This window comes from Notolepis coatsorum, assembly GCF_963971535.1.
Source record: "Notolepis coatsorum genome assembly, chromosome: 18".
Taxonomy (NCBI): domain Eukaryota; kingdom Metazoa; phylum Chordata; class Actinopteri; order Aulopiformes; family Paralepididae; genus Notolepis; species Notolepis coatsorum.
The window spans coordinates 60,712,582-60,733,463 of record NC_140182.1 but is presented as its reverse complement, the minus strand read 5'-3'; the positions used below and the strand labels follow the sequence as shown (position 1 = coordinate 60,733,463).

The window sequence follows — 20,882 nt, the reverse complement described above, 5'->3', positions numbered from 1 at the left end:
GCTTTGGCTGTCTGTCATATGGGCACATGAGCAAGGGATGCACACAGAAAGTGACTTGTCGAGTGTGTTCACTTAGGCACCCTACCATACTCCACATACATAAACAGGTCGACGGTGGTAAAGAAAATAAAAATAGGGAACAGACTGTTACCAGTGCATTTATAACTGGAGACGGCGAGACCCACACAGGGGCCGGGGAGCCTGACTGCATGTTATCCATAGTGCCAGTGAGGGTGAAAATGAAGAAGGGTAATCGCATGATACAAACTTATGCCTTTCTGGACTCAGGAAGCACCGGCACTTTCTGTACAGAAGCTCTTCTCCGAGACCTCAAGGTTTCAGGAAGAAGTACAGACATCCTTCTCAAAACCATGAATAAAGAGGATGTCGTCAGTACCTCCGTGGTCTGTGGAATGGAGGTATGTGGCATGGACGATAACACACTAGTGGAACTCCCCGCTGTCTACACGCAGAGGAAAATACCTGTGACCAAAGACCATATTCCCACTCAGGAATACGTGGATCAGTGGCCATATTTGCAGCAGGTACATCTCCGTCACATTGATGCTGACATTGGCCTGTTAATCGGAACCAATGTACCAAAGGCCATGGAACCATGGATGGTTATCAACAGCCAGAGAGATGGTCCATACGCCGTTAAAACAATGTTGGGTTGGACCGTCAATGGACCCCTAAAAAAAGGTTCTGTCTCCCCCTGTGGACAGTCGACTGTAATGGCACACAGAATTTCGGTTGTACAGCTAAATGAGATTCTGCAGCAACAAATCAAGTACGATTTCCCCGAACGACAGAGGGAGGAGCAGCTTGAAATGTCTAGAGAGGACCACGTCTTCATAGAGCGTGTCTCCCAGTCAACCAAACTGGTGGATGGCCACTCTAACATAGGCCTACCACTTAGGAAGGAGGATGCTGAATTTCCCAATAATCGCTGTGTGGCACAACAGCGGGCCCTCGGCCTGAAAAGGAAGCTTAGCAAGTCTCCTCAGTTACATAGGGACTACGTCAAGTTCATGGCCGACATCCTGGATAAAGGCTATGCCATAAAAGTGGAAAAAGGCTCACAGGACAGCAGCAAAAGGACTTGGTATATCCCGCACCATGGAGTTTACCACCCCAAGAAAAAGAAGCTAAGGGTGGTATTTGACTGTGGTGCTTCTTACCAAGGAACCTCACTGAACGCCCAGCTTTTACAAGGCCCAGACTTGACAAACAGTCTCATTGGCGTTTTATCCAGATTCCGGCAGGAACCCGTAGCCTTTATAGCAGACATTGAAGCCATGTTCTACCAGGTTAAAGTCCCAGACAAGGATTCAAACCTGATGAGGTTTCTTTGGTGGTCAAACGGAGATCTGGATGGAGAGCTTGAAGAGTACAGGATGGTAGTGCACATCTTTGGAGCCACATCCTCGCCAAGCTGTGCCAGTTACGCTCTGAAGCAGTGTGCAAAGGACCATAGAGAAGACTTCACACCAGAAGTCATACACACAGTGCTGAGGAATTTTTACGTAGACGACTGTCTAAAGTCAGTGGCAACGGAAGATCAAGCTCTGACGCTTGCACAAGACCTCACAGCCTTGTGTGCAAAAGGAGGCTTCAAACTAAACAAGTGGGTCAGCAACAGTCGCGTTGTTATAGCCTCAATTCCTGAAGAGGAGAGAGCTAAGGAAATAAAATACCTTGATTTGGATCAGGACGTGTTGCCAGTCGAAAGGGCACTCGGTATCCAGTGGTGCATTGAATCAGACTCACTGCAGTTCAAGATAGCCATCCAAGACAGACCACTTACTAGAAGGGGTATCCTTTCTATGGTTAGTTCCGTCTACGACCCCCTGGGAGTTCTGGCACCCGTCATCCTTCCGGCAAAGCAGTTACTGCAAGAGCTAAGCAGGATGAAGCTTGGGTGGGACGAAAGCATTCCAATGGTCCTTGCTCAGAAATGGCACCACTGGTTAATGGATCTACACCATCTATCAGACTACAAGGTCAAGAGATGCATCAAACCCCAGGGTTTTGGAAACGTGGTTTCAGCTCAGCTCCATCACTTTTCCGATGCATGTGAGACTGGTTATGGCACTGTTACCTACCTGTTGTTGGAAAACATTGAACATCAAATCCACTGTTCCTTCATCATGGGTAAGGCCCGGGTCGCACCACTGAAGTCAGTCACCATACCACGAATGGAACTAACGGCAGCTACAGTAGCCGCTCGTATGGACAAGATGATGCAAGCTGAACTGGAAGTCCCACTTGGGAGCTCCGTATTCTGGACAGATAGCACATCAGTGTTGAAATACATTAAGAATGAAACTACCAGATTTCACACTTTCGTTGCGAATAGAGTCACAGCCATCCGAGCAGCTTCTGAGGTTTCCCAATGGAGACATATAAGTACTGCACTGAATCCTGCCGATTGTGCATCAAGAGGCATCTCAACAAGCATGTTCCTAAAAAATAGAACATGGATCTCAGGGCCAGGCTTCTTAATGAAGCCAGAGATTAACTGGCCAGACATGCCAGATCAAGCCCTTGCTGCAGATGATCCAGAGGTCAAGAGAGCTGCAGTTGTGAATACTACATCTGTAAAGCAGGACCTGGAAACTGTTTGCAGGCTCATCTCTCACTATTCCGAGTGGCACAGACTCAAAAAAGTAATTGCCTGGATGCTCAAGATCAAAGATGCACTAAAACAAAAGTGTGAGAAATGAGCAATGGTAAAAACAGCCAAAGTGGATGAGAAAAATGAGAAAATAAGGAAAGATGAACTGAAAAATCAGAAGGGAGAATCAAACCAAGGATCACTCTCTGTAAAGGAACTCCAGCAAGCAGAAGTGGAAATCATAAAGTTTTGCCAGCAAAGAGCCTTTCCAGAAGAGATTATGGCACTGAGAAGGGGTTCCACTGTGAAAAGTAGCAGCCATCTTCATAAACTGTGTCCAGTTCTTCAGGACGACGTGTTGAGAGTAGGGGAAGATTAAGCAGGTCAGCCATGCCAGCACAAGCTAAACACCCTGCTATTCTGCCTAAGGACCATCACGTTACCCAACTCATCAGCAGGCAGATACATGAGGATACTGGACACGGTGGACAGAGTTATCTTCTTTCTCGTATCAGGCAACAGTACTGGGTCCCATGTGCTAATGCAGCCATACGGAAGTTAATAGCTAAGTGTGTCACCTGCAGAAGATTGAGTGGAAGTAAAGGTGAGCAGCACATGGCAGATCTGCCTATGGAGAGAGTCACCCCAGATGAACCACCTTTCACCAATGTTGGTGTCGATTACTTTGGACCGTTTGTGACCAAGTGTGGTAGAAAAACCGTTAAACGCTATGGACTCATCTTTACATGTCTAAACATACGAGCGGTGCATCTGGAAGTGGCACATTCATTGGACACACACTCTTGTATAAATGCCATCCGAAGGTTCACTGCTAGGAGAGGTCAAGTCAAGTTCATGCGCTCCGATAATGGAACCAACCTAGTTAGAGCAGAGCGGGAACTTAGAGAGGCCATCCAGGGCCTTGACGAGGTCCACATTAAAGACACTCTGCTTAAAAGGGGCATCACATGGGTTTTTAACCCCCCTTCCGGTTCCCACCATGGTGGTGTTTGGGAGAGACAAATCCGGACAGTCAGAAGGGTCCTTAGCGCTATTCTACAGCAACAGACACTTGACGAAGAAAGTCTGCAGACCTTGTTATGTGAGGTAGAATCAATCATCAACGACAGGCCCATCACCACAGCCTCTAATGACCCTAATGACCTAGAACCTCTCACACCCAACCACCTACTTCTGATGAACACCAAACCTTCTATACCACCTGGAGTGTTCACACCAGAGGACTGCTACCCTAGACGCAGATGGCGGCAGGTACAATATATGGCCGACCTTTTTTGGAAGAGATGGACAAAGGAGTACCTGCCCGAGTTACAGAATGCCAAAAATGGATATGGAAAAGAAGGAACTTTGATACCGGAGATATTGTTCTCATCATTGATGATACTGCCCCCCGCAACTCCTGGATCCTGGGGCGGGTCATACAAACCATGCCCGACTCCAGAGGACTGGTTAGACAGGTTCAAGTGAGAACCCAGACTACCACTCTTTGCAGACCGATCACAAAGTTGTGCCTGCTGCTCGAGGCTCCTACATAGAACACACACATACACACACACCCCTGTTCACTAATACACTCTTACTGATAACTTGGAAGATGGAAGATTTTTTTGCTTTGATTTTGAATTTTGAATGGACTATACATTTTGGCTCCTTTTTTATATTTTGAAAGTTGTAATTGTTTCGTTTGCCTACAAGAACAATTAGAGGCCAAATCCTATGATGATAAATTGTATCTTTATTGCCCCCTTAGAAATATAGTTTAGTATGGTATTCATGCTTTGTGTTTATTAATATTTGTCAATGAAATCCAAGATGGAGACTTACCTGGTCAACTCCCCTTTTTTCCCACATTCCCCCTAACCACTCCTATAACATGGCAGGTAATTTAGAGTTCATGCAGGCCAGGGCCGGACTGGGGAAATAATTCGTACCGGGAGATATAGCGCGAAATATAGCCCCAGTCAGGCCACTTTTTAAGCGGGGGGTCTGGGGGTCCCCCACCAGGATTTTTTGTTACAAAGACTTAATTTCCTGCATTCTGGTGAATTTTAGTGCATGTGAATCACAAACTAATGAGCCAACAATTGCTTAGTACAATGTACTGTTATGAACCTCAAATAAAACTGTTGTGGCACTAGCAATGCTACTCTCTCCACCTTCAAAAAGAAAAAAGCAAGAGCACAACATATTTGTCTATTTACTATTATAATACAGTTAACCACTCTCTCCACCTATTCAAACAGAGCAAGAGCACAATACCATATTCACTTTACTGATGCACTACCCATCAACAGTTAAAATAGCCCTTACACAAACATTAAATAACAGACCTTTCATTATTACAAAACTACCTGGCTCACTGCCTGGCTGTTACAGTATTCTGCAGAGTGCCATCTGCCTTTCCATTCGCCGCCTCCACTGTCAATCAGTTGTATCGCCTGGTGTGTGATCCGAGGGAGAGAGTCAGATAGTTCTCCAACTCTGTCGCAGACAGTGAAATCCTGGTTGTTCCCCACCCACCTAGGTTATCTAACTATCGCGCCACGCCGCCGCCACAACTAGAAACAATGGCCTGGCAAAAAAGGAAAAAAAAATAATAAAAAAAAATAAAATTATAATATTTTTTTTTAATTTTTAATTTAATTTTTTTTTATCTGTGCAGGCCAGGCCACCGGGAAAACTCCCGGTGCTCCCGATGGCCAGTCCGGGCCTGATGCAGGCCCAGGTGGAGCGGTACCATATAGTTTTTTGACCGCACTCAATTCGCACTCAATTCGCATTTGATTGACAGTTTAAGTTCATTTACATACCCTTTTTGTTTGTTTTATAGTGGTAGGCAGCTATTGGGGCTGTTGTGACTCGCTTCCCAATAAATCCTGTTTGTTTTGAAAGTACATTGGATCAGCGTCATCTTTTCTTTTTGGATTGCAATTCGGAGCGTGTCGGACTAACAACGCATTACCTGGAGCCTCAAGGCAACTGTGGTTCGTATGATTGCCTTTACACTACTTCTGGAATACTAACTACTACAAAAAAACGTGAGTAACAAGTTTTTCTACAGCTCAAGTTCAGACATATGTTACCCTATTTCATTAGCACTAAAAGTGAATGTTCTATATTGTATCAGACATTTCAGAATGTCATCTTTCAAAAGAGATCAGGCTCATGCATGTGTTATAAGTATAAAGTATAATATTTTGGTTTGCAAAAAAAGTATGCAGTCCTCAAAAACTAAAACTAAAATGGCTACTTTTGGGGGCGATTAAACTGTAAAATGTGCTGTAAAGTGTCATTTCTAATACTCACAGAGAAAAGCTTGAAAAGGGGATACTGGAAAACCTTCCACTTCTTATCCTTGTAAGCGATCATCGGGACGTTGACCTTACTGAGGTACTGGGAGAACAGGAGGATGAGGCAGACCGTCCTGTGGGAAAGGAGACAAAGCAAAAAAAAATTGTCACTCAAAGCCACTTTCCCTTGAGACCGGTTACTCACGGTCATTAGTGGATTTGTACTTAACACAATGGGGGCCAGGACGGATATATCCATCTTTCGATTCCATGCTTAAAGGACAGAAGGACGGATATATCCGTGGCAAGTTGTTTTGGCTTTATTCCATTTTAATAACCTATTCAAGGTCGCAGAGCTGCACTGCAGATGTACCCTACTCTTTGAATTCGCCAAAGTGCATTACCGGCCAGATCGTCTTAGGGGTGCTGTCGCGATAATGCAGTGTGCCCTGTGGCTGAATGGTGCACTATTTTTTTTTTTACTTTCAATGGAGTTTCCAGTTAGCTGGATTCTGGATCTGCAGCCTGTAGCTTGGAATACGTTAAGGGGATTTATCATCAGCCAATGGACATATCGATCTACCAGATGGCGATCGATAACGGATAAATGCTCGGGGGGATCCAACCGGCTCATGGTAAGATCTTTTTCACGTAAAGTACAGCCCGATCGGGCCTTGTTATGATACTCAACCAGGCGATCAGCCTATGTGGCTACTTAGACGAACACGGTTATTGGTAATCAATAATAAGAAACAACGTCCCCCCCCCCCCCCCCCCCTCCCCCTTTCATGCATACATGCTTGAGGATCGTGCCGATCATATGCAGTTTGAGTTTTAACTGTAGCTTATGTATAACGGAAATGCCATTGGATATAACGTTAGTAGCTATTAGCCCTTTATCTCGCCTTCCAGGAAATATCCTAGCCGGAATCCCGTATAACGCTTATATTTACGGCAATATAAAATGAGAACGTATTGATGCATTTTTTTTCTTTAAGCCATTTTGAAGGGACGCTTTATGGTCTCAATTGACAATGAGAATGGACAGATAGCAATACTAGTATAAAGTATAGATTTAGCTCTACAAACAGCCCCAAGTCTGTTTACATTTGCTGGTCCTCTAGAGTTATATTAGACGCATCCCAGTGGCCGCCATGTTGCCATACTAGAGCAGCCAGAGCGAGTGAAAATGTAAGATTATGTATATAACCAAGTTCTGTGAGTTATGGTGCGCTCAGCACCAGTTGCACTGTACCTCACTTCGTGCACGAGCACTGAATAACAAATTCCACCATGTACCTTTACATCCCAACATTTGTCTGGCGACACCCCCATCCGCTTACCTTCATAAGCAGGAGTGTGGTCACCTACTCGCCTCCTTCCCAAACTTTCACCATAAGGCGAGATCTAGGGCCGCAGCTCCTGTTGTGCAACTGGTGCTGAGCGCACCATAACTCACAGAACTTGGTTATATACATAACCTTACGTTCTGTTTCGTTATGGCTTCGCTCAGCACCAGTTGCACAACAGGAGCTGAGCGGGAGCCATAGCCCGACAAATGTACCCCGCTGAGGCCCCCCACAACCATCAGACCGGGGAGGACCGAGCCCCCCCGACCCTCCCTAATGGAGGATACCCCCCCTATTGGAGGTTTACGGGAGGGAGACGGATCCGACCGTGCGAAGAGGAACTCAAGCAACTCAACGCACAGGGTGAGCAGACCGTGGCTTGACCCCACGACTACACACACGTACAACCCGCATGCTACCCGGGAACGAACGGAAGGAACAACCTCGTTACTGCCCCCAAAAACACGGGGCAAGAGCAACCCAACCCTGTGGCAAGGCTGTAGCAGCGGAGCGCGAAGGAAGACCCAGACCCACCAAAGAGACTGGATCCCCTGGAAAAAGGGGGCCCGGAGAGGTCAATGACGCCAGGCATCAATACCCCACCAGGCGGTCACTTAGTGACACCGCCCCCCACATCGCCAGCGTATTCGGATAAGGCCCCTCCAAGAGCAGGTCCTTTCCCGCCAATAGCACACCGCCTGGCACACTGACCCTGCAGAACAGGCAGTCAGCATGGCCGTAAGCACACAAAAAAGGTTAACCAACGGAAGCAGGCAGCGCACCGGGGAAACCAGGCAGCAGGCTGTAACCTGAGCCTGGAGCACTGCGGAGGAGACAGGCGCCAAAGGAGTCAGCTGAAAACAGCCCCCCCCGGCGGAAGGGGCGTATGCTGGCATTGTTGATCACCATGACAAGCCTCCATTAAAAAAAAAACCCACCCAGAGGGGTCGAGGCAGAGAAGGCTGACATGATTGGCAGACGTCATGAACGTGCAGGGGCACACTCAACCGGGTAACCCGGGAGTTGACTCTGCTCCAACACACCAGGGAATCAACCACCCTCGCGGTACAGACGGTGGTTGTTCTTATAACCCCTCAAGAAAAAAAGGGTTATCCCAGGCCTACGGTATCAACGAAACTTTACTTCGGACCGGGCCGGGCGGCACGGGAAGCACAGGGTTACCAGAGGAGGTCCAAGACCACCCCAACAGCCCCCTCTTCGCCACGCGTGAGAGAGGAGCGAAAAGAATGGAGAACCAGCCCTAAGCACACCGCACTTGGTATTCCCAGGCGGTCTCCCAACCAAGTACTAACCAGGACCGAACCTGCTTGGCTACCGAGATCGGACGAGATCGGGCGTGTACAGGTTGGTATGGCCGTAAGCCATTACGATAGTGCAGAGTACAACATGTACCCAACAAAGGGTCTCCATAACGCCTAACCCTGTGACACCCGGACCGACCCGGCATTTTTCCCCCCGAAAAAAGCACAAGTCCCTCAGGGTACCAGAACAGCAGATCTGCATCCCCGGCGGACAACGGGTTAACTGACCTGGACCAGCGCGACCAGACCAGTCCCGTGTCCTAACCACGCCGACATGCCCACTCCAGAAGAGGGGGTAGGTATGCGTGTCGATCTAAAACATGAAAAGAGGGCGCCACCCAGACGGTCCCATTTGGACAGTGCTCAGTGGCCCACCCCAAGGGCGTGAGACCCCTCTACCTATGTTCTGATCTATTCCGTTAACATCCCCCAGATATGAACGAGAATTCATCGAGACAACCTAGTAAACTGGCGCTCGGAAGAGACAAAACTCCATCCCAGTTGCCCTATAAAAACGCTGTTTTAACAAGCAACCAAGGCGCACTTAGCCCATGCGTGATTCTTTAACAGAAACACACCGAGCCAGCACTATGTATGCGTCGAGACCCAAACACATCAATGGATAGTCTAGCAAGACACCAAACATTGTTCCTCCAAGTCGCCTGGGAGAACGACACAGAGCCGTCGTGCTTCATGTACCTTCCTCTTTTTATCCAAAAAAGAAAGAAACACAGACTGACATGAATCCCACGTGACGCAGCTGAGGGTAAAAATTGTTTACATTTTTACATCCCACCACCCTCGCCATAGGGTGGTGGGATGAGACGGAAATCCCCAGAGAGACTTCCCACGCGAGCTGTATAGATTGAAAAGAATATATTGCAACATTGAGCTATGTTATATTTGGGTTAGGGCTCTCCGAGGAGGAGGCACTGAACCAATACACACTCAATAATCTAATTGAATCGAATACACACACAATAGAGCAGAACTCCTTTTTGAAGTTCTACTCACCTTGACAATCTGAGGAGGAGGCTCTGAACTCTGAGGAGGCTCCCTCACAGGGAAGGAGAGTCCGAACTCACAGAAGGCCAGAGGAGGAGCTTCGTGAGGAGGAGCTCTGACAACTCCCTGAAACAGATCCATAACATGGACCTGAACAACTCACGGAAGTCTTACCAACAGAGACGTGCACAGTGACGTACTCTATGGCGGGGGAATTTCTGCGGTGCACACGCCCAATCTTCCAGGGCATGGGAACAGGAAACTCCCCCCCCCCCCCCTCTTACCCTGTAACGTGCCGAACAGCAATGTGACAGGAACCTTGAAGGACAGGAGGTTTTAACCCCTGACCAATCAGAAAAGGGGAGGAAAGGATTACCAGTTCACCCCTTTACGACCCCACACCCATGATACGATGTAATGACAAAAAAGAGCATGACACAGTCATAGTCAGCTACATGACGTGTCTAACAGCTTCACATAGCTCATGTGCTAACCTGCTATCTGATTTTTACTAAGGAAAACACACAGAATAGAGAGGGCCCCCTTTAAGAGCCCCGGTACCAGACTTACACATGTGCTTCTGTGGCCAAACCTAACCCAGTTGTAGATCACAAGACACACACAACCCTTCATCACAACAAAAAATGGCAAAAGTACACTCTCTACAGAGGAACGCCGTTTTTCATAACGAGAGAATACAGAATCCTCGATTATGTATTGGCCACAGGCCTTGCTAAGCACACACGATAAGTGACCAAACAATCTTTTCTTTAGGAAAATATAGTTTCTCAAGCGGTTAGCACAACCCCAGCAATTAAGCTGAGAGTTACATCGTATCCCCACAAACACAGTGACACAATATATTGTAAACAACATGTCTGAGAGGAGGGTGGGGAAGCCCCAGGGAACCGGGGGGATCACCCCTCCTTCCTTACCCTTGATACAACCAAGTTGAACAGGTAACCCTGTTAATATGTGAACACAATGTTCATTGTCATTACAGGCTGAGAAAAGAATTCATTCCTTACTCACATGTCACTAAGCATAGCTTTATAGGTTAAATAACCCCCTTAGTTGTGAGTTCACTTTACATGAACACACATGTTCTCATCACAACTAAGCAGATCATTTTTACACATGTAACAACAACCCGATTTCTATGGAGAGAGAAGCTATACCAGTGACAAGACAATTCACACACAACACGAGCCGTATCCTCAACGTATTGCAGCAACACACGTTTTGGAAAACATCGTTATTACAAAACATTTAGAAGGGAAGGAAAGAAGAAGTGTTTAAGGTCCGGTCGGGACCTCCCTACCCTGAGCGCCGGCCAAGAGAACTGCAATCTGGCTAACGGGGCACCGAAGTTGAACACAGCATCCCTGTGTTGACGACGAGGGAAACGTCGTTGCACCACCCAGCCGCTACGTTTCTCCATGTTTGACGCAGTCCTCGCTGGCAGGGCTCCGGTGTAGGTTCGACTAACATCCTCTGTCAAAGATGACGTCGTAGTCAGAGTGTTTAAGGCATGTTATAGTCATAGAAAACGTTCAACAGTGTAGCATTAAGCGAACAGCCGATCGACTTATAGCAACAAGCTAACGTTACTAGCCTGGTAACACAGCGGGCTAGCGCCGCAGCTAACAGCTGACTGGCTAACACAGTAGTCCACAACTAGCACGCCAGCTAAGCAGCTATCACCTGAACTGTATACAACGACATAACAAGCCACACTTCAGACAGGCCGCTGTCCAAGTCCCTCCCCTAAGAGGGAAAAGAAAAAGAATGTCAGAACACAGTTTTCAAAGGTGATCCAGACATGCAGCGGGGCCAGCACAGTTCCCATTTCGGGCTGCAGCCGACTTTGAGCATGGAACTCCCGATAAAGAAGATCCTATGCCCACATTTCCTCGTTAGGGTATACTTTCATTTGTATATGAAAGATGGGGCCTGCACGGGACAGAGAAGCATCCGCTCGAGAATCCTGGGATCACCAGGTCCTGGTCGGGGCCCACTAGATTGACCATCATGGGCGTCAGACCAAGATCCTCCGACCGCCGTTTAAGCCGAGCAGAGGACCCCAGCCTGAAGTCGGCGTTTCGTAAATTGTCAGCTAACCCCCACAGCATCAACAACAACCAGAGCTTGCAAGCAAAACAGTACGTACCCAACCTGGAAACAACCGCTTCTCACAACAGTCGGTGCTTCCCACAGTCCAGCTGTGTGGCCGGAGGGCAACCCCATCCAGCCGCAGCAAGGAGGACTGTAGCTGGGGAGCATGTCAGCGGCGTGAGCTCCTAATACGAAAAAGCCATTGAAGGTCGGAATGACCTCCAGTAACGAAGACAATATCGCCGTATTTTCTCGAAAATAGTGAGAGAGAAAATAAAGATATGATGTCAACGTATCTTCTTTTGTTTTCCAACTTTCTTCTACTAACAACCTCGTCAAGTGGGGGTAGATCCCCACTTGACGAGGTTGTTAGTAGAAGAAAGTTGGAAAACAAAAGAAGAAGGCACTTCCTTGTGGTGAAAATGAAGAAGGAGGCGAGTAGGTGACCACACTCCTGCTTATGAAGGTAAGCGGATGGGGGTGTGGCCAGACGAATGTTGGGATGTAAAGGTACATGGTGGAATTTTTTACTCAGTGCTCGTGCACAAAGTGAGGTACAGTGCAACTGGTGCTGAGCGAAGCCATAACGAAACAAAGGGGGCTGCCCTGCAAGTGTTATCATTGTCAAGCAGATGATTATAGGCAACAGGCCTGTCAAATGTGGGTGTTTAAAGAGCCCAGGGCAAGGAATGGAGAAGTGTTTTTTTGTTTGTTTTCTAGTTGATTGACTGCACTATTGATACAAGGACCAACACACGTTTTTAAGTTAAACATACCTTTTTACAAGTTTTGTATTTTCAAGTATTTATTTGTACAAGTATTTTCACATTTTCACCTTAGTTTTCTAGCCAGTTTGCCAATTTTGTCTTTGAATGTCCCACTGTACGAGCTTGTGACGGTATCAAGAAAGGGATACATTAGCTTTCAAAGTCTATACATTTTCACCTTAGTTTTCTAGGCAGTTTGTCAATTGTGTCTTTCAACGTCCCACTGTACAAGCTTGTGACTACTCTAGGTATCAAGAAAGGGATACATTAGCCTTCAAAGTCTATCAATTTTCACCTTAGTTTTCTAGGCAGCTTGCCAATTTTGTCTTTCAATGTCCCACTGTACTTGCTCGTGACTGTGCATCAAGAAAAGGACAGCGGTGGCCTAAAGGTTAGAGAAGCGGGTTTGTGACCGGAAGGTCGCCGGTTCGATCCCCCGGACCGGCAGGAAAAATCTGGGCTGGGGAAGTGAATGAATAACTCTCTCCCATACCCTTAACACCAACCGCTGAAGTGCCCTTGAGCAAGGCACTAAACCCCCAACTGCTCCAGTGGAGTTGCTCAGTGGCCAACAGTGTCAGCCTGCGCAGTACTGGGCAGCTCCCAGGTATGAATGGAACTGTGTGAATGTGAAGCAGGGCGTAGCTGAAAAAGAGCATCCGTGCTCAGCGAACCTACCCTGGGTAAATAAAGGTTTAAAAATAAATAAATAAGGACACATTAGCCTTCAAAGTCTATTGATTTTTTATGGAAAAACACCAAAACCCTCGCAGGGATGTTAGAAGCAGGGGTGCCGATGGCTTCCCGCTTGCTGCACCTTTTTCAATTACAAATTCTTTGAAATGCCAAAAATGTAACTGGGTTGAATGAAGTATGCATCTGGCATATATTAAATCTGTATAAAACGAAACAAAATGAATTATTTTTCACATATTGAACAATAGATAGGTGATGTCAAATGGGCCATAGTATTGTATCCATAGCTATAATATAGAATATAGTTATAGCTCTACAAACAAGGTGACACACTCCTATCGATTAAAGCGCGGCCTAGCTACAGCGGGCCCCGACTAATAGCTGGCGCCGAATGAGTTAAAGGGGCACACATCACACACATCCAAAAACTGTTTTGCACACGTTCATTTAGCTTCAATGAAATGATAAGATAGCAGTTGTTTTCTTTATCTACCTCATTTCATAATGGAGCTGTAATTAACACAATGGTCCAACGTCCCTCCGATGACATCATCGGTGGCCATGCTCAAACTAATTTATTCTAAACAATACCTCTCATAATAAATGAATGAGCGCATTGCGAAAAACAGTTTAGAGTTTATGGACATGTGTGAGATTATGCGCCATTATGGCGATGATAAGTCCTTTAGGCCATGCTGTGATAGTCCTTTCAACAGCTCTACTGTTCTCTAAATGATAAGCAAACCATGACAGTAAGCCTTTCAAAAGACATGACTTATGTCTCAGAGGCTAAGGACAAGATCAGGCATCGTCTGTGTCTTTGTAGGCCTGGGAGGCATTCTATTTTGTAAGGTGTACTAACATGAATCCATGCAGAGAAATGCATATTTATAATATTTTAAATATTAATAAAAAATATATTCTCCACTTAATGTAATCAACAGTCGTGTATTTTAAAGAATATGAAAACAAATATTTTAACAAAGAAAACAGGGAAAAATAGCATCACAGTGTAATTTCTCTTTGACGAAACAAATACTGTCAAAAAACACTTTGTTTGTGCTTTTCTGCAGCTGTTTTCCCATACAACGAGACTCCCACAGCATGCTCTAAAGGCAAATAAAAATGTCCCAACTCTGAATCACTTGACACAATAAGAGTTGACACTTGAGTAATTTTGTTAGCTGTGCCTCTGCAGGGGTATAAGCTGTACAACCTTGCTGCATGGAGAGGGGTGGGTCTGGGCTTTGTAAAAGGGCACTAGGCTAAGAGGGATGTGGCTGATTACGATCCAGGCATGGTGGATGAGCTGACCCTTTTAAAACAAGGTTCACTCAACATAATGTCTTTAGTCGGACATTATCAGGGCACGGGAGAAGCACATGAAGACAAATCTTGCAGAGCTCGGATTGAGGGGGCAGTGGTAAAGGAAAGGTCAGCTGATACAGTGAACACAGCAGCAGCTGGTTGAGGGGATTCAGCAGATTAAAGGTGCTGTAAGTGATCTTTTTGTTAAAATAAATTGCCACCTGGGAAGAGATGGCAAGGCAATACTGAATCACACATGTTGAGTGTGGGTGGCCCCTGCAGGAATCAAGTGGTCATTGGCTCAACCAAAACCATGCCAATTTCAGTGCCCAGTTTAGTCTTCTATGATGAATAAATAATTGGGGAGGCATTGTGTATTCTATAATGTCTAGAAGGATGGTTGAGGTGTACTCATAAGATATTTGGCGTGGATGAGGGGAGGATGCTTTGTATGAAAGCCTGCTGAATGCCTCTTCGCCTTGGTGGAGCCAGCTGAACTTCGTCATCGTCTAGGATCAGGTTGTATAGCGGAGAACAGACTCTCCCAAAACATCCAGCCAGGCTGAGGGACATGGATGGTTTCTGGTGGCGGGTAGAAGACTCCCGTATGAGGGAGAGTTGAGCTTTCTTGATGTGGGTTGCATTGGCATGGAAGTAAGTGTTGGAAGGTGTCCGAATTTCATCTGCCTAGAAGTTTGATTGTTGAGCCGTTGACAGCTGGGGTGAAGTTGGTGTAAGGTGAGAACAGACCAACTCGGCAGGTGGTTATGCATTTGGTGAGGATGTTGGACATCACTTACAGCTGAAAGTACAGCGGAATAGCAGGCGTCACACGAGCGGACCCCAAACTGTGGACCCTGATTGTGGAGTAGTGGAGGGGTAAGTTGTCGGAAGGAATGAGGCTGTTGATACTTGGGATATGGGTCATGTGAGGGGCTGATAGGTCGATGCTCAACCGCTGCTTGTCGATGTGTCCTTGAGCAAGACACTTAACCCCTAATTGCTCCGGATGAGCAGGTTGGCACCTTGCATGGTTGGTCATTCGACTTGGAGGTAGCAGTTGTGGCACTCGTGAGAATGTGGGAGAGAAGTAATTAGCTCTTCGATCACGAATGAAGGAAAATAAATCTCCGGAAACTATGTTGAATAACTTCGATCGTGCTTCCTCTAGTTCCTTCCTGCCTCAGATATAATTATTATACTATACTGTATATAATTGTCCAGTTTCTAATTTCAGACGTTCCTTGAGCTAAAGGGCATTCCCAAGTTTTATTTACTAGGAGTAACGGAGCTCTTCCCTGTTCGTTTCCAGAAAAAAGCATTATCCAAATAATACAAACGGAGGACAATGAACAGCTAACCGTTACCCTGTCATGATAACCCGAGGTGGCTGTTTGATGTTGGTGCCAAATCAAATTCAACTGTTGACAAAGCACATGGGACAGACCTAGTTCCTCTATAAGTAGGATGGCCTCACACCAAAGTGAGCGGTTTCTCAGGTGGAGAGCGATATCGTTGGTCAGCTAATTGTAATTGGGACGATTGTTTCGAAACCCCCATTAGTGCGATCCGTCTGAGTGAGCGGCCCCATCACATGTTAACACTTTGCCGCCCAAGCACGAGTTAACTCGTGATTCGATTCCACCCGTTGAGGACCAGAGCCACGAGTTGTTATTGTTTTATTCCATATTAATAACGCTATTAACGTCCGCGATCGACTTGCAGGACCTACCCACATATTTGATTTTCGAAACATGCAATACCGGCCAGATCCGCTTAGGGGCGCCATCGCTCCACTGCAGTATCATTGAGGGCGATTGAAAAAAAAAATCTTTTCACTGTCTGTGGGCGTTTCATATGAGCCTCGGTTCCAAACGAAGACCCTCCATCTTTGATCCCGTTACCGAACGCATATTTCAGCCTGGAATAATGGGATTTATGATTAGCCAATGGACATCGATCTACCAGATTCCGATGACTAATGACGAAATGCTGCCGGCGATCACATGGCCTGACGGTAGGATACTATTCACACAAATTACAGCTGGATTGGACATTGTTTTAAAACGTAACGTGATCGATCAGTGAAAATGGCTACTTGAACGCACACTGTATTGCTAATCAATAATACTGATCGGCGTTCCACGCCGCCCCCATTTCATCCATAGATGCTCTGTAATAGTCCGGATGCTACACAGTTTGTTTTATTTCATTCGTATATATACAGCAGAAATGGCGTTTTGATATAACGTGACTAGCCTTTAGCCTATTATCTAGCTCCCCAGAAAAAAACCGAGGCGAAAACTGCGATAAACCTTATATTCACGGCGCTATAAAATGACAACCAACCGATGGATTTTTATTTTCTTTAAGCCATTATGAAGGCACGGTTTATGCACTCAAGTGACAATGAGAATGGACAGATAGCAATACTATAAATTATATATATAGCTGTTAGAAAGTACATCGGTTTGTAAACAAACCTCTGTCCTCTGGCCTATAAATCGGCGCTACATGCTGGTCGTCAATGTGTTATATTTCGTATTGGCATCGCGTCCCGCTCTTAAGCCATACCGAGATATACCTCATCTCATGTACCTATTGTACTCCATCAACGAATAAAACCAAAATACACCCCTCACCTGCCAGGCCCCGCCCCTAGTGGCGTGCTACATAGTACTGGGCATGGCCACCACTCACTCTTCCTCTATTTTCGTTTCCATCATAGCGGATGCAAGACGCCCTATGCAACTAGTTGATTTGAAAAGTTTAGTTAATATTGAGTACTTACGGAGATTTGCTTACCCCTGGAATCTTTGGGGTATGTTCCAACGACACGTCGGGTCTATTCTGATGTTCCCTCGTCTTGTGGCAGCAGATCGCAGAACAGCGTGCGAGGTTGGCTATCGAGCCGGCTCGCACACAGGTGAGCCCTGTGTCATCAGGCATTGATGCTAGTGTTAGTAATGCTGGTTTGTGTTGTTACACAACCATGTTGTGTGTCGGCGCCAGGGGCGGGATGGTTTGGTGAACGTTCCACTGAAGTGGACGGGTTCCGAGCGATCCTGGAGCGTGCTGCTAAACACTAATGCTAACGCTAAATGCTAATGCTAAATGCTAACACTACTGCTGAAATGCTGGGCACTGTTCTAATGTTCCCCGCCGTGGGATGTTGCCGCTTTTCCCTCCTCTTAAACCGGTTCATTGATGAAGGTCAGTCGGTAGCTAATGTGGGGGGTTTTGCTGAGTCCTATTTTACCCTTTTACGGGTAAATGGGTTGACAACAGGGTGCAGGGCGGGTGTGCCGTGGCTAGGTAGCCTAGCCAGGTAGCATCGATCCTGTGCCTCGGCGGGGCTGGACGGTGTCCCACCCGGAAGCCGATGCTTGAGAGCGAGTCGGCCCAGCGTGTGGCAGTAGAGCTATACTGCTGCAGGATGGAATTTAGCGGCGGCCAGTGTTGTGGCTCAGCTGACTGTTTTCTGTCCACATTAGCGTCGAACGCTATGCTATAGTGGGGCTACTGTTTTTGTTCTGTCTCTCTGCTACGGGAATGTCTGTCTATGCTACAATCTTCCCTCCTCTCAACCATTCATGCTGACGGCCAATCGGTGTCTACTGGGAGAGTAGTGCGGGGGGGGCTTTGTTTACCTTCATGGGTAAATGGGCTGAGGTCTAGGGCTGGTGTGCTGTTGTGAATATTATGAATGAATGCAGGACTGGTTCTCTCTGGTCCGCCTCCCCTTAACGTTGTGTACATGGGCTTGCCCATTCTACAGTATGTTCGTGGTGTTAGTTCATTTATTCATTAACCCCTTCATGGTGCACACCACAGTGGAGGTTGCTGTTTGCAACCACCACTGGTGCTCCGTGTTAGCATCAGTCCTTTGCTTTTGACATGTTGAAACAGTGCCCCGCCCGGCCGACGCCATGAGGTGGGTCGGCCCGGCGAGTGGCTGGTGGGCTGCTAAAGCCTGTACCGCCACGGTATGGAATTGGCAGCGATTAGAACTGTTCGAATTGCTGTTTTGTCTATCAAAAAAATTTTGTCTGGTGGCGGGGCCTTGAGGGCCAGCCGACGTCGACACATCTCGCGAGGTTGTTGACGTTATTAGCTTTGACCCAGCCGCAAGCTATAACCGCTCAAGGCTCCCCTCTCCGCAGAGGATTTTGGTCTTCTGCTGGAGCGCTGGCGGTATTTGTCCTAGGCCCCACACCGCCTCACACCGCGCAGCCAGAAGAAGAGAGAGCACGGCCTCGTCAGCGGCGATGACGAGGCCCTCGACAGGCGGCCATGTTTTCCCCCGCCAGAGGTATCCTGGGCGTTGAATCAACAGGTGTCCACAAGGCTGACAGCCTTGGCGGCCGAGGGATCGGCCATGTTGGATAGGCTCGGCTTGGAATATACAAGCCGTCGCCGTCCTGCCGCGAGCAGACCGCTCTCCGATCACTCCCCCCCCCCAACACCAGCGGAAAAAGGGGGCTCTGATTGTTTCCTTTGGCTGCGGGCCGCGTGCCTTCGTTGAAGCGCGGGCGGCCCCACTTTTCGCTTCTCATGGGGACAGGGGCTGACACCCAGTTGATGGCTGAGCCTGGGTCTGTCCGTGAGAATGTTGTGCTGTCAAGCGGCTCCCACACCATAAGTTGTGTTGGTTGAGCCTGGTGTTACGTCTGTCAACTATAGGTGTTGTCAGCAGGGGGGCTCGAAACCTTTCGAGGCACACAGTGCAGGCTTCCCCGGCCTTTGCCAGGCCAGGTATCATGTTGGTGCCTCCCACTCCCGCGAGATCGGCAGTGGTCTGAAAAGAAGAGGTGCGCGTGATTTAGGTGGTAGTAATATCACTGCAGGGCTACGGTGTGTAGGAACCCATGGGGTCCTCACGCCTTGCATGTCCGGCTGCAGAACAACTCCTCAGCATGTTCTGGAGGGGTGTTCAGTGGGGGGGGCTTTTGTCACCTAGATTGATGTCAGCTTCCCCCGTATCAAACCGGCCCTTTCTGTCGGGGTCCCCCCTTGGGTGCAATTGCCTCGTGGGTAGTGTCAGGTTCCGACCCGGCTCCACGGAACGCTCTGCTTGCACGGGTCCAGGGTTGGCTACGTACAGCGGGTGGGACCGGGTCGCCTATCTACAGTTCCTTGCGGACCTGCGCCACATGGCGGCGGGTGCGTTGGGAGTGTCATCACATATGGCTACGGCAGTACCATATGTCGAGGTGGATGGAGAGAACGCTGAGGCGGGGACTTGTATTTACACAACCCCACCCGTTTTCGGGTTTGGTACAGACCCTATTGTCCGGGTCACCAGCAGTGACAGCTCTGGTCGATGAGATCTGATCTCTGTGGACAAAGCAAGCCATCATCGTGGCGTTTTCCTCCCGGTGTTCTCTGGTGCCTGTGAAATCGGGAGGGGGGGGGGGTGTCAGACCCATGTTGGACCATGGGAAGGTTCGGTATTTTTTGGATCGTCTCCTACCTGTTGAACACTGTCAGCTGGGGGTCTGGTTCTCCTCCATAGACCTGTAGGATGCGTGTTCGCATTCCCGATCTTCTGTCCTAGGGCTTATCTACGCTTCCTTACAGGGTTAGCGTATGGGTACCAGGGGCTGCCGTTCGGCTTTTCTCTGGCTCCCCGCATCTTCACCAAGTGCGTGGAGGCCGCACTGGGGCCTCTGCGTCGTCAGGGGTTACAAAGTGTATTCTGCCCTGCCGATGTTCTGGTCCTTGGCGTTCAAGGTGGATCGTTAGGTCTCATGCCAGGCAGGGTTCCTACCAGCCTGGGGTTGCTGTAGACTGTAAGTAGAGTACTCCTCTTCCCAGTCGACGGGTGGAGTGCTATGGGCATCCCTCTCAGAGCGGGTTGCGACACGCTCGATACGACGTCAGCGTCGTATATCGACAGACAGGGACGAGTACGCTCCCCCCGTCTGCACCGGGCGGCTGGCTATGGGCGTCCTCCATCTGCGCAGCCTGAGGGCTCCCCACATCCCCGGCAGGGTGAATGTGGGTACAGGTGTAATGTCGCGGGGCGGTCCTCATCCTGACGGGTGGGGATTACGTCCGGACATAGCCAGGCAGGTCTGGGACCGATGCCGTGCCGCCTGGGATTCTTTCCCCATACATCTGTTAGGTCAGTTGTTGGGGCGGGTACGTTGAGGAGCGCAGGTCCTTGATCCTGATAGCGCCTGACCGGGGCGCAGCTGTGTGGTTCCCGGTCCTAATCCAGCTACTGGTAGCTCCGCCATGGCCTATTCCTTGGTCGGCGAAGGCCCTCACTCAAGCACACGGGTCGCTGTTCAGCACCCGGTGTTGTGCCAACGTCTGATGGTTTGGCTGGTGAGAGGGTAAGTCTGGAGAGGATGGACCCTTCTGTGGTTGATACCATCCGGAAGGTG

General features: G+C 48.1%; 1 protein-coding gene across 1 annotated transcript in view; it reads right to left on the bottom strand.

Annotated features, from left to right (window-relative positions):
* The window catches only part of LOC311245375 (solute carrier family 23 member 2), a gene marked incomplete at both ends in the record, with an annotated part of 453,290 nt that overhangs the window by 97,021 nt on the left and 335,387 nt on the right, over window positions 1-20,882 (bottom strand). The window contains one exon of the mRNA XM_084335217.1: window positions 5,945-6,062. Coding sequence (XP_084191343.1) covers window positions 5,945-6,062 — 118 coding nt within the window. The remainder of the gene's footprint in view (window positions 1-5,944; window positions 6,063-20,882) is intronic.